This window comes from Perognathus longimembris, chromosome 11, assembly GCF_023159225.1.
Source record: "Perognathus longimembris pacificus isolate PPM17 chromosome 11, ASM2315922v1, whole genome shotgun sequence".
In the NCBI taxonomy this organism is placed as follows: domain Eukaryota; kingdom Metazoa; phylum Chordata; class Mammalia; order Rodentia; family Heteromyidae; genus Perognathus; species Perognathus longimembris.
In genome coordinates, this window is record NC_063171.1 from 33,307,523 (window position 1) to 33,321,741 (window position 14,219).

At 40.6% G+C, this 14,219-nt stretch overlaps 1 protein-coding gene across 7 annotated transcripts in view; it reads right to left on the minus strand.

Moving 5' to 3' along the window:
* The window catches only part of Pbx1 (PBX homeobox 1), a 293,956-nt gene that overhangs the window by 24,283 nt on the left and 255,454 nt on the right, over nt 1–14,219 (minus strand). For 5 of the 7 annotated variants that reach the window (XM_048357483.1, XM_048357479.1, XM_048357485.1 and 2 more), the window contains one exon: nt 410–5,512. The exons of the other annotated variants lie outside the window; for them this stretch is intronic. In XM_048357483.1, the coding sequence (XP_048213440.1) occupies nt 5,420–5,512 (93 nt within the window). In that variant the 3' untranslated portion in view covers nt 410–5,419. Of the gene's footprint in view, nt 1–409; nt 5,513–14,219 lie in introns of those variants that run through there. 7 annotated transcript variants of the gene reach the window in all.

Genomic DNA, 14,219 nt, shown 5'->3' on the forward strand with positions numbered 1-14,219 from the left:
GAAACACCTCTTGTGAACCACAATTTTCTTATGAGCAGATGAATGGAGATAAAGAAAAGGACAGAAGAACCATTGGGCAAGTAGCCATGACCAAGGAACTTAGAATTCATTGTTACAAGCAAGTAGACAAGATGGAATGCTTTTCTCTCCAGTTAGACAGCTGGTTTTGACAAGAAGCTAGTCTTTCCTTCCTTTCTCCTCTCCCCTCCCCTCTCTTTTGCTCCTTTCCTCCTTCTTGGTGAGGTAAGTAGCCCATGAGTCCTTTGTCACACTGCCACAGTATGTAGACCTTCCACTGGTGATTAAGGAAATAATCTAAAATATACTCCACGCTAACCCATGTCTAGTTGGAGAAGTGGCTAGCATATACAAAAAAAAGAAATTTGCACAAAATACAAGTGTGTAGATATTTTTTGCAACAAAAGAAACTATTTATTTGGAATATGCATTACCAGTACAAATTAGGAGACTGTAAAACCTACACCGTGTTAGTATCATTAGAGAACACAAAAAGTTCAGTTGGAATCAAAAGGGCCAGAAGCCTGTGCTCTCACAGAAGCAGAAAAGCTTAAACTTTCAAAACCAAAACAGAGCAGAGCTTTGCAGGTTTATACTCTGAATAACAAGAAAAAAGGAGGGGGAGAAGGAGGGGGAAATAAAACCAACAACCAAAGGAAAGCACTTCAAAATGAAAATGCCAAAATGGAAGAAAAGAAGTAAGAGAGAAAGGGGTAGGGTAGGGACATTCAATGTTTTTTTATTTATTTTAACAAAAGGGAAAAAAAAAGGTTACAAAAAATAGAGGTTTCCAGAAAGCTTTGAGCCAGGGATTTAAACCACAAAGGTGATGTGAAAAGCTCCTCATTATTTTGTAAGACCATACAAACAAGAGCTCAGCATTGGGGTGAAAATGCTTTCTGAAGCATTCCTCCACAACTTGACATTCATTCTTCACTTTTCTGACAGAAATTCTAGCTTTCTGAGCAGATAACTTGTTGAATGAGTGGTGTCTAAAATTAAGGGTTTTCCCCCAGACGATATTGCTTTCTTTATTCCTTTAACTAATACAAACCATTCCAAATCCAGCCGGCTTTAAGCAGCCATTTAGTTCAGAGGACTTTCACCATACCAAACTTAATTTCTTAGCATGAAATCTACAGCATCAAGTCTGGCTTAGAATCTCACAAACTCTTCATTCAGAACCAGCATCTGATTCCTAGATCTACTAAGTTTGGCCAGCAGTGTCCACCACAGCAGTATCTCCTGTGGATTCTTCTAGAAGGAAAATCCTTTCTATTGGAAGAGGCCTTTCATGGAATGTTATCAACTGTGGAGAAAGAAAGCACTTGATTTTGACATTCAGAATCAACAAAGGCAAAACCCTTTTCCTATAGTATAAGAAGATACTTTGGGCTGTGTACCTGAATTTTTAAAAAGCCAAAAATAGAAGCAAGTCCCTGACTATAGTTCAGAGGGACTGCTAGAGCGCCACTCACTCTGGAAACACAGGTAAGTGGGGAGATGTTCATGTGGGCTCTATCTTTATTTTTGACATCAACTGAATTCTGAAGCTAAGTAGAACAAGGCTACTCTACTAATGTCATCTTTTCACATCACCTTGTATACATATTTAAGAATAAAAACAGCAAGATCATAATCCTGACAATTAAAAAAGCCCTCCCCACTCAAATAAACAAACCCAAAATAACACAAAACAAAACTTTTTTTTTGTATTTTTTAAGAACATGAATAAAGAAAAGAAAAGAATTTATTCCTGGGTCTCAAAGTTAATAAACATAATAATGTGTTAGGTTGTACCTATATGCTCACTATTCCAACCTTTTTTTTTTTTTAGTTTACAAAATGAATTACTGTCACTTTTAAACATTGTGAAACAGGAAATGGATGTGCACAACTCGACACTTTTCTAGCATTCTTGAACTAATTCACAAATGCAAGAAAATAAAAGAAAAATGGGGGAAATGAATGTAGGTAGTTTGGTGTTAAAAAATGAATGCAGGAATGATGCGTGTTGCAATGGTCACAGAAAGAGGGGGTAAATTCCCCATCCTGTTTTGCGTGCTGTGAGGAGGGTCATTTTTTAAAATTTTTTATTATAAACACTATTAAATTCAGACCGCTTTTTTGGTTTTTTTCTTTTATCTGAATATACAAGAACATTCATTATCAAATGTTCAATCAATACTACAAAGAACGAGACACAAGTTGCAAGAAAACAATGGAAAATGTTAATAAAGCTGAAAGAATCATTGAGTATTTTTTTGTTTTTTTCAGTTTTTTCTTTTAAATTTGAATTTCTGTAGTTTCATCTTTTTTGGTATCGAAGTCAGGTTTTTCTGGGCAGAAAAATAAAGAGCAGAAGGAACGTGAGGAAAAAGAAAGATGTGAGAAGAGGCAACCAGCAAATAAAGAAAAAACCAGGACAGCGAAAGAAGAAATAAAATTTAAAGAGGGGGCCAGTGGGCTTAAGTACTGCGCTGGAGTATATTCCATTCCAGGGGAAGGAGTTAGGGGTGGAGGAAGATGTAATGAAGAGTTACAAGGTGGGCAAACCCAAAGTCTAGAATCATTTACCTGGGGAAATTTGATGTCAGAGAAAATGGGACACTCCCACTTCCATTAGAAAATGAAGGAATGCTGGGGATAGATTGGGAGTTTGGAGTTGATCTGATATAAATTTCCAGGGAACTATTTCCAGAGACATGTTTTTCCGGTCCACACTTAGCCTGCCAGTGTTCTCAGGTCTAGCTTAATGCAGAGAGAGCTGCATGGCTCTCTCATGGCTGCTGCCATGTTGGAAGTGACTGTATTTGGAAAGGAGACTGTAAAAAGGGTTAGGTTCAAAGGAGACCCCAGTGAGGTACTGGAAGGGGAAGATGCTGTGTAAGGTAGTCACTAAAAACTACTGCTGGGAAGGGTACTGCCTATGCAAATGTAGCACGGCTCTGATTTCTTTTTCCATTAAGTTAAGAAGTGACAGTCAATCCAGATCTGGAGCCATTCTTTTTGTTTCTCCTGTGTTTTTGTTAAAGTTGTTGTGTTTTGGTTCATTTGTACTTTGTCCTGCATCAAGTGATGTGACTAAACCGTATTCCTGTGTGAGTAGTTTATATATTCGTGCCACTGAGAAAAACTTCTCTCCTGGTTCTCATCCTTAAAGAGTTGTCACAAAGATGTTTCTTCTAGAAACCTGGTTGGTCTAGCCCTGTTCTGACTGTGCCACAGTTAGTAGACATGGTCTTTCTACTGGCCTTGATCATCTACAAATACTTCCAGTTTTGTCATTTTGCTATTTCATTCAAATAGATATATCTATTACTTAGGTAGTATCCCCAGCTCCTCCAAATGCACATTACTGAAATACCATGCAGAATTCCATGGCTTTGTTGACTAGCCATCCTCAGCCCTTAAGATCCGGTACCTTCTCCTGGAAGCCTCTCAAGAGGAGCACATGTGGTAATGGGCAGGTACTTACTAGGCCACATATGGGATTCAAGGACAAACAGAACCAGGTTCTACTTTTTCAAACAGACCAAAATCAAATCAAAACAAAACAAATCCTGAAAAACAAGTTGGTTTTTGTTTTGGTCAGATGGTGATGATATCCAGGCAGCGATAGTAACCAGAATTTGGAACAAGAAAATCATTTATTGTCCTTGATAAAGCATGAACCTCCTTAATTTAAGGATGTTACGTCCCACAGCTTTGCATTTATCTACTGAACATGAACAAATCAGTTTTTCTACAGAGCTACTTGGTGGAAATGCAGAGGGTTCTGCACAGCAAATCTCAGTTTATAGAAGAAGAAATTGCACTAAAAGATCTTTCCACCTCCCAACTGAGCAGAGCTGCCATCTTTATTGCTGGCTGAAATGTATTAGTTATTTCAGGTGAAATTTGAGAATAGCTTTCCATTGCATGCTGTTTGGTTACACAATCTCAGCAAATAGAAATTACCATGATAATTTCAATGAAAACATTATGGCCCCTTTCCCACAACCCTTCAAATGAAGGTAGCCCTATGCTCACCTGAACCCTGTTCTTACACTATTTTGGATACTTAATGCATTATGCCTAAATACAAAAATGAAAACCAAAAAATAAAACAACCAAATCCATGGTAGACATTGTAAGTATGTGCTGTAGTTCCCTGAGCACTCTAGAGGTGGGGTGGGCAGGATTACTTTATGCTGCAGACCTGATCTTCAGCACAGGACAGTTGTGGGCATGCCATTCTGGTAAGCTTCTGTCTACAGGGCAGACAAGCCCCAGGCTTTTCCATATCGATTACTTTCACTCTGAAGATCACTCCTTTCCCTTTCTCAGGTTCACCAGGGAGGGTGCTGTCGCGACTAATGTATGTATTTGCACGTGGCATCTTTAGTAAGAGAGCACATGAGAGTGTGCACGTTCTAAATGTATGTTTGTGTGCATGTGTGTGGAGAGATAGTTGAAGCCTGTCATCATCAGAAGCTTCTATTCCTAACTGGTGTAGCATTTAGCACTATGCTAAACCTGGTTTGTGGTTGGTTTTGAACATTTTTATCTAAGTGTTGAATGGTCTCCAAAGACTGTACCTCTGACACCAAGAGCTGTGGTTAGGAAGATGAGAAAGCCAGAAGAATCCTGTCCTACTCTTCCTTCTACCTTCCCCTGCTGCCTGACTTCTTGCATGGGAATCAACCTAACAGAGCTGAAACTGGAAAATGGGGCACTTTTTACAAGTCCAGCACTCCACAAGGAATACCTGGGACCAGAAGGAAGAGGAAGAAAGTATCTCAATCAGTGTTGTACCCAGGAGGAGGAACAAGAGGAGGAGAGTGATCTGGAATGAGAAGGGCAATGTGGCATATTCCTAGTAAGAGGTAGTGAGAGCAACAAGAGAGACACAGGGGCATTTCCTGTTAATATAGGTATGAGGGATAGAGTGAGGTAAATTTGGCTCCTCAAACCACCAGCATGAAAACATACAAACACTTTATTATTCTCTTTGTGGATTTTTTTTGTCATCTTTAAATTCCCCTAATTGTTGAAAATATCCTTCAGTGATGCAATAGAGGACAGGAACCCCAGAAATCCAGAACAGAGGGCAGGGGACAGGGAGATGATGGAAACCAGGCTGACAGTTGGAGGCAGGGAAGGGTGGCTTCTACCCAGAAAAAAAAAACAACCAACAAAACAAACAAACAAAAAACAAAACAAAAGGGAAGAGAGTATAAAGAAGTGTCCAGATTGGCTGAAATAGCATCCCAAAGAAGAGAAGAGAAGGAGACTCTTATTGTATTTGCTGATTGCTTCGACCTCCAGTCTGACCGCTTCAGCGTTGGGAGAGAAACCCTCCCTCCTGCCCCTGCCCCAACTGGGGCCCAGGGTCAGCCGGGATGCGATTGCTGGGAGATCAGTTGGAGGTATCAGAGTGAACACTGCCAGGGCCTTCTGTAGGGGAGGTCACTGATGAAGGGGTAGTAGCATCCTGCCAACCTCCATTAGCCTAGAAGGAAAAAGGGAGAGAAGTCAGTTCTCTGCCATTGGGTGGCAGTTTTGAGCAGACAATGATAATGAGGGCCTAGCACAGTGCCTGGCACACTGGCACACTCACTGAATAGATAGGTATCATTGTGGGTGATTATGTCCTCCGCCACCCTCTGATCAGTGCAGCTCCTTCCCATGAGCCTTTGCATCCAATGTTTATGTCTCCCACTTTGGGTGATGTGCTTACACTTCTCAAATACTTTGTGATTCTGACCCAGACATCAGTAGAGCGATAGCTGCCCTGCAGATCTAGGGACCTGAGTTTGGTTTTGTATATTGCTTCTGACACTGGCAACAACTGGTGTTACCAATGATGAAGAAACCTTCACATGTAGATCTTCATACTTTGGGCTTGGTTTCCCATTTTGGGAAATAAGATTGGCCCAAATGCTCTCTGAGGTCCTTTCTAGCTCTGTGTATTCCATGTGTTGTTTATGAGATTCTAAGTTCCCTGTTCTATGCAAGGTTCTGTACTGGAAGCTCTTGAACATATGACAAGTGAGATATGGTCCATGTCTTCAATAGGGTAAGATAAGCCCATGAGTGTACTATATAACCCAAAGGACAATCTAATGAATGGCAAAGCCCACTGTTATGCCATATACTGTTGAAGAATCCGTAGCTACTGCACCTCATAGAGAAGATGCTCTTTGAGAAGAGATGGGGGGGCACGGAGGAATGATGCAGGAAAAACAGGATATATAAGACCATCCAAAAGGACAGGTCTCTGAATGCATTGGAGAGGTTGTGAGATGAAAATTATAAGTTTTATTAACCTTTAGAGCTAATTTCTCTGAAGCTTTAAATCCAGAAGCAAACAATGAATTTGCTCTAAATGAATTTGTTTAGTGACCCACCCTTTAAAAAAAAAACAGCTCCAAACTAAAAATAGGTGAATGACTTGCTGTGGTTATTTCATGGTACATTCTTCAAAGTTGTTTTTGTGTTCTAAAACACTGAAATAATTGCACTAAAATACCTTGCCATCTCAATCCCTATGTTCTTGACTCTGGAAATTTTAATATTGAACAGACCAGATCTTACATATTCCTAGTAAAATATATTTTATACTGTACTTTCCTCTCCTTTTATTCTTGGAAAATTTTTGAGTAGAAAGGTCAGGTATCATCATTTTCATTTGGGAACGAGCACCGTTTCTACTTTTCTATATGGCACAGTATAAAGAACAGTGTCTGGCACTTAACAGGTGTTAACAAATGTCTGCTCACATTTTATTCACAAGGGGCAGAAATTCAACAAAGAAGCAGGGTTCCTGGCCCTGCCTGAGACAGAATACAGGCCTCCTAACTTTTGAGTTTAGGCTCCCTTTTTTGCTTTTTCAAGCCACTTGGCTTTCTTTTTCATTGCATCACTTCAGTGATGCTCCAGTTTCCCCAGGAAAGCCACTTTTAATTCAAAGCAGCTCCTGCCAGACACTTTAAAATGATAGGTTTTGTCTTTAGTAGCAGATCTAGAGACCTAGAAGCAGGCACTGATCATAGGAAGTGCAAAGACCACCTTTCCTCCATTGTGGGTTTCTGAATAACTACTCTGAGTTCCCATTGCCCACCTCCTAACCCAGGCAGGAAATTTCTCCTTTCTCTGTGAGAGGATGTCTCCCTCTCTTTTGTGGTAGGGATCTTCCACAATGAACAGTGAGGGGGAAAAAAATCAGTTTTCTTTCCTTCCTAACAGAAAGCTTTTCCAGATTTTGGAGGCTATGACTCTGTAATATAATCCAAATCAAGAAAAGAATTAATTCCGACACAGATTGTCACAAGGTGTAGCTTATTCTCCCTTTCTGCAAAGTATGTGTGTGTGTGTGTGTGTGTGTGTGTGTGTGTGTGTATGTGTATATGTTCTGATACCATTTATCTCTCTTGAAACAACAAGATACGTCTGTCCTATAACATTTAGGAAATATAAAAGCATAAGAAACTAAATATTCAGCACCCCTACTTGAAAGAATTACTGTGAGCATTTTGATATTCGTTTATCCTAATAATATTTTATATGTTTTTGTTTACTAGATATTTAGTCAGATACATCAAAAGATAGACAGATATTTAGATATTTGCAAAATGTGAGTGAATGCGGTATGTGTGTTGGCTGTGCACTATGGAATTTTAAAAGAATGTGCCAATGTTCTTAGCTTCCATGTCATGAAGCAGGGCAATGTACTAGGAAGAGAGAATAAAAGACATGCATCTCAGAGTCAACCTGGTATGAGATCAGCAAATATGGAGGCTCTAGAAGCATAGGCAGCACACAGAGAGTTTCACTACCCTGTCATAACTACCACTCTACTGTGATCTAGTCACGTGCTAATTCCATTAACGTCATATTAAGTAGTGTCTCTGGTGAAGACACTGGTAATGCCAACTAGTTCTATGCTGTTTTATTGCAAAGGGGTTGGCAAGTCAGTCTATACTGGCCAGATATTCTAAGAGACTCTGTGTGTGTGTGTGTGTGTGTGTGTGTGTGTGTGTGTGTGTGTGGTGTGTGCATGTGCGCACTCACATGCATGTATGTTATCTCTGGACTGAAATAATTCAAAAGAAGACATTTGAATTCTTTCTTCAAGTGTTCTGTTTCCTCAGACCAGTGCACAAGATGCTGGAGGGTATGGAGGCCTCACAGATGGTAGACACAGGAATTAGTTCAACCTGATATCAAAACTAACATTTTAATTATGCTACTTGGCCCAGGGAAGAAGAATATACAAAGCATGCTATTAATAACGAATACAGATACTAAACAGCCATAGTCATTGTGTTACCCCTGTTCTATTCATTAGGAAGCACACACACAAACACACACACACACACACTCACACACATTCAGATTTGGTGAATTCTTATATCAGTGTGCCTAAGACTCTTGCATGTTAGCATTAAGAATCCCCAAATTCCTGTGGGGCCCTGTGGCCCAAGGAAGATGGGGCTGCTTGTTACTCTGACCCCAAATGTCCTAACTAGGACCCCCTATTTCTTGCCAAATATAGGAAATGGTACTGTGTGGTTCATAGACAAACACAAGTACTTTGTAGAGTCAGCATGTATGTCTCTTGTCTAGGCGTGCTTTATATGGCGGTACACTGTCTGCTGCTGTGGCTGCTAACCCCTACACAGGAGCAGAAATGGTGAGCAAACCCAGCTTTACCGGGTTTACCGTAAATCACTCTGGCTGCTTCGGCGGTATCATCCCAGCTTTAATGGAAGACATTCAGAGGCTGTACCGTCTTGGGAAACAGCTGACCTCGCTTACTGCCACATGAACCCTGGGGAGCAATTTCTTCCCCCTTTCTTGACTGCGGGTGAATATTAAGTAGGAAGCTCCGCCTTTGTGTGTTTGTTTATGTCTGGGCACAGAGTAGATGCTCTCATTAAGGACAGTGTGAGAATGGCAGGAAATAATACTTGCATCCAGATTTCCTCCTTCAAAGCATCCTTAATAATGGACATGCTCTTCAAAATGCTCATGTTTGAAACCACCCTGAGAGGTTTCAGGAGTAGGAGGTAAAATCTGAAAAATCAAATGCATTCTTTTAATGTCTGGAAACATTCCCAATGGAAGAGAGTCAATATTTGCAAAGAGTCTTGCAGGAAATTCTGTATCTGGGAAGCATGACCCAATCCCCCTTTAAATCCACTTAGGTGAGGCCTTGAAGGCAGTAAGGCAGGCTCAACCTAGAGCTGCACTGTGGAAAAAGTTAAGAGAATGCAATTAAATTGCAACAAAATGCAGCAGATTGCTAAGATAAGAAAACCTGGGTTTTTCAGAATACAGATGGAAGGTATTTGTTTAGAAAACACTTCACACAAAAATGGCTATTTACTCTCTAGTCTTCTCCAGTGAATTTGGTCATTATTAGATTCTTAGAAGTCCACCCATCTAAAGGAGAATGCCTGTGTGAGGAGGTGGAAGGAACTAGCTCCCAAGCAGAGGCTGGAATAGTGGTAAGAAAACCTCCGAGGATTCTCCTGGCAAACCAGAGTGGCAACAGAAGCCCTGACTTCTCTCTACATCTCTTTTCTTGAAACAGAATGGGGGCCACATGCAGCCTGGGCCTCTCCCAGGCTGTTGTGGATCCTGTAGAGATTTTAGCCCCAAGCAGTGGTTGCTGGGCTGAGAAGTGCCTGTCCTCTCTCTTCCTCTTCCCGCTCTTCCTCTGCGCTTACCTTAGCAGCACATCATTGATGCAGAGAATTCATCACCTGATGTGACAGCCCAAGCGAGCCTGGCACTAAGAAACTCTCATTTGCAACCCAGAAATACGCTGAGGTGCCACAAACGGGCTGATGTCAGCAGTGAGTTGAGCTAGATCTGCATATGGGCCAGATGCCATTACCAGAGATGCCTTCAGTGTGGGTGAGAAGCTGTACGTGCTCCAGGCCCTCAATCACCCAGGCCAGTGGGGCCAGCCAGGAAGCAACACAAAGGAGCACCGAGACGTCCCTTCTCCCTTCCTATGCGTGAGCATGCACACACGTACACACGTTCACAATGACTATTTATCCCAGGGACATCAACTCACACCTATCATTTGTTATTTCTTCTTTCCCCTCTCCTCTCTCCTCTTTTCACCTTCCCTCCCCTCCTGTACCCTTTCCTCTCTCCTCCCACTCTGCCTTCCTCCTTTTTAGATAAAATCTCCCAGTGTAACCTAGGCTCACCTTAAACCTGATTCACCTTGCCACAGTCTCCTAAATGCTAAGATTACACACACATGCTACCATATCTAGATTCACCCATTTTTTTAGATGTGTGTGGGAGGCATCAGTTTTATATCAAGCTAGAAGAACTCTCTGTCCTTGATAGCTTAATATTTTCTCAAAATTCATAGTAAACACTTACTAACAGACACATCTTTGGGGTATAAAAATGTTATTGGAAAGTCATCTATGGGTCATTCACTAATTCACATTTTTTTTCTAGGAAATTTCCTATGGTAAACACCTGAGCCCAACCTGTGTTCCTCTAGTCCTAACTCTGTCTCACACCAGCAGATCTCTCAAAAATGTACTTGTGATTATTTTTCCCACTCGTTTAGACATTCAACAGTTCCCCAATGCCTTCCAAACAAGGTTCAATGTTCTCACCCAATCTATAAAAAGATGGACTTTGCTTACTCCCCAAGCCAACACTCTCATTTAATACTTCAAGTATGCCAGGCTACTGAGAAATTCCTATAACAGAGCAGCCTGGCTACATTTTCTCTTGAACCATCTTCTCATTCATCCAATTACATTCACTGATATCATGGGGTCTTTTTTATGTCCATGTCTCTTTTTCCTAGAGGCCCATCAGTTCTCTAGATGTACCTCATCACAACACCTGTGTCACCCTTGCCTTAATCATGAGTCTCCTCTACCAGACCAGAGAGCAGAGCTGTAGAATTATCTTTCATCTCATAGTGCTACACCACAGGGTTTGGGTCAACATCTCATGGAGGCACATTAGAATAAAGTAAATAAGCATTCACCTAGATGAGGTATATGGTACTAGGTTCCTGAGCTGCACAATTCCATCTAATGACACGAATAAAGCTTTACACATCTAGAGCATTTTCAAGAGCCAAAGCTTAGAAATAGGCCTAAGTTTCTAGGTAACATTTTGCCATTTGTGCAGTAAACATTTTTTCTTATTAAACTGCCTCCCAAGAGTCTGGTACTTTGTAGTTTGTGGCAAACAAGTTATTGACTAATATCTAGACTTCTGGACTCTTTTATGGGTGTAGGGTAAGCAGCTGAGACAGACATTGGGTCCTGTTCTGGGGCATACATGCGAGGAGATAGATCTGAAAAGAAGAAAAGAACAGTTTCCACGTGGCAGCCCTAGGCGTGGTAAGAGCTACAAAAATATAGAAAGACCTGCTCCCAAATGGGCTGTAGGTCCCTACCACCCTGTTTTTCTTTTCTTTTTCTCTTCCCAGGGCTGAGACCCACATGCAGATTTACCATCTCTCTCAAATTATGGGAATGGCACATTAAAGATAGTACATACCACTAAACTGGGGTTTTAGATGGATAGCTAATTGTTGTTTTTTTTTTTTAAATTTAACTGTGCTACATGCAGTATTTTCACTTGCTACAACTGGCAGTCTCCAGCCAAGACTAACATGTACTCTCAGAAGAAATTTTATTCTGACCTTGGTTTGTTTGGCACCATAGGTAATTCAGAATCCATTTTGTTGCTTGTCTTACTTTGGCCTTTTCCATTCGATATCTTCATATAGCAACTTGTTGGTGGCTGACACTTTCTCCACCGAGCCTAGTCTAACTGCTACTTATTGCAGTTCCTTTATGACTAAGATGATGATTTACTTGCTCATGGAGTTGGACTATTACTCTAGAACCTCTGCTCACCAATTACTAGCTATTCTCCTGTTTTTGGAGGTCAGCTCTGTCCCTAGATCCTATCATGCATTGAGCTCTAGGATTTCTGTGTCTATGACTCCTTGACAGTGGAGTGCATTGTCTCTGACTGTCACTATCACCGGGTCTGAGCCTGCTGGCTTTATATCACTATCATACCACACACACATGGTCAGCTCCCACCATAACCTCTTGAGCTCCACAATCTTGCTGTGCAAATTTATAATGTTCAGAAAGATCCCCAATAAAATCAGTAGTCCCTTGGAGAGAATAGATGCTTTACTGCAAAGAAATTAAGAGATCTCCCCATTGCCAAAAGTGAGGTCCCTATTACTCTAGGAGAGCTTCATTTGCTCTAGTCAATTTCTGGTCTCTTGGAATCCATGTCATTCTTTCAAGGCTCAGCTTGAGAATCATTCCTTTCCTGCAGATTTCTAAAGGCACACCATCTCTGAGTTCTAATACCACTGACTTTCTGATATTTCATTTTGAAATTTAACCCTGTGGAGTTTTTACTTCTCTTTGCAAATCTCCATGTGACCACCATATCTTTTCTACTGTAATCACTAAGTTTTAAGTTCTACCAATACTTATTAAGTGCCTTCTATATTGGGCATCAAGTTCACTATTTTGTGTGTGGCAGTGGTAGGTTGTGTAACTGACATTTCATAAAATCATCCAAAGATCTGTAGTTTTTGTTTTTCTCTTACAAGAATATGAAAGAGTAGAAAATAAGGACTTCCATTGGGGCTTCCAGAAATACTGCCTGAGAGTGAACAGGGAATAGACAAGTAAGAAATGGAATCAAGAGTCCTCAAGGCAGAACAAGAAGCTGGTCTAACAGTTCTCATGAACCCAAAGAGCAGAACACTGGAGCATAATGGTGAGAAAGGCAAGATAGAGTTGAAGAATAGGAGACCCAGCGAGTACTGAACTTGAAAGGTTAGTATTTAAAGTTCACTTTTATTTAACTTTCTGAAGGTTATTGTAATCTCCTGGCAAAGAAAAATAAGCTCAGCTTGATTCAGCTAAATAAAGGTGCCTTGGTGCAGAGAATGCTATTTATATCTGAATAAACATCTTCTCTCTACATAGCTCTACAAACCAAAACACATCCACATTTTACACATCAACACAATGCTAAAAAGTGTCCATATTTTCATGTATTTAGGTAAGCTAATGTATGTTCAAAAAGTACCCATAACATCTAAAGAATGCATACACACATTCAAATGCAATTTATATTTTAAAAGTATAGTATAAAGGACAACAGATGACTACGTTTATGTGTACAGCCTCATTTTAAATTATCTGATTCTGAATGATCAGATCCTATACAAAACTGAATTCTTCATTTCACATTTTATAACCTTTGCTTTTGCTTTGGTTTTGTTGACAAGACTGTTATTTACTAAGAGGACACTCAGAGATTGTACACACATCACCATGATGCATGGTGGCTACCCACAAAACGCACACAGCCTCTTCTGAGAATGTGCCCTCATGGCATGCATCATGAAGCTATTTACCATCACACAGGAAGCGAAACCCCTTACACTTTTCTGACCATCCAAGAGACAGCAATTACCCCGGATTATCAGACCAACAATGACATGTCGCGTAAAGAAAGACACTGAGCCAACTTCACATCCCAAAGACTGGCATATTCAAGTACACTTAGGACATTAATAGCAATTTACGTGCCATCACTGAGACAAAGCCACAAAGGCTCCGTTGGCAGCCTCTTATTTTGAAGCCTATTATTTGTGGGAGTTACAGGCTATAATCACAACAGAAACTTTCAAAACCCTTATCTTCCGTGACGCACCAAATCTATTTCAGAGCCATAATTGCTATGTCACTGGAGAGTTTGCTGCTTAATGCACTCAAATGCCATTTAGTGTTTGCAGGGTCATTACAGCTAACAGAAAGGGGGGGTATGATGGAAGCTGGGGTGAGGAGCATGATGAAGACAGAGAATGTGGAGGGAATGTGCTAGAATGGGGCACTAGCCTCTATTGTGCCTAATTTATAGGGGTATATTGCTACATAAATAATTCTGTTTGCTGAGAGTAAGAAATTGAAAAACAGTCTGTACATCCATTCACATGGAATCCATTAGCTCCCATTCTAGAGACAACCAGTGGATGCTAAGGAATATACCCTTTAGTATTCTGCGATTCTCATACAAGCTAAGGAGGATTGACAATTTTAATTTTAATGTATTTTGTAAATAGTTATAGAAATCTCTGCAGTGGAATTGTGCCAGCTGTCCTAAGGGGAAAGGAG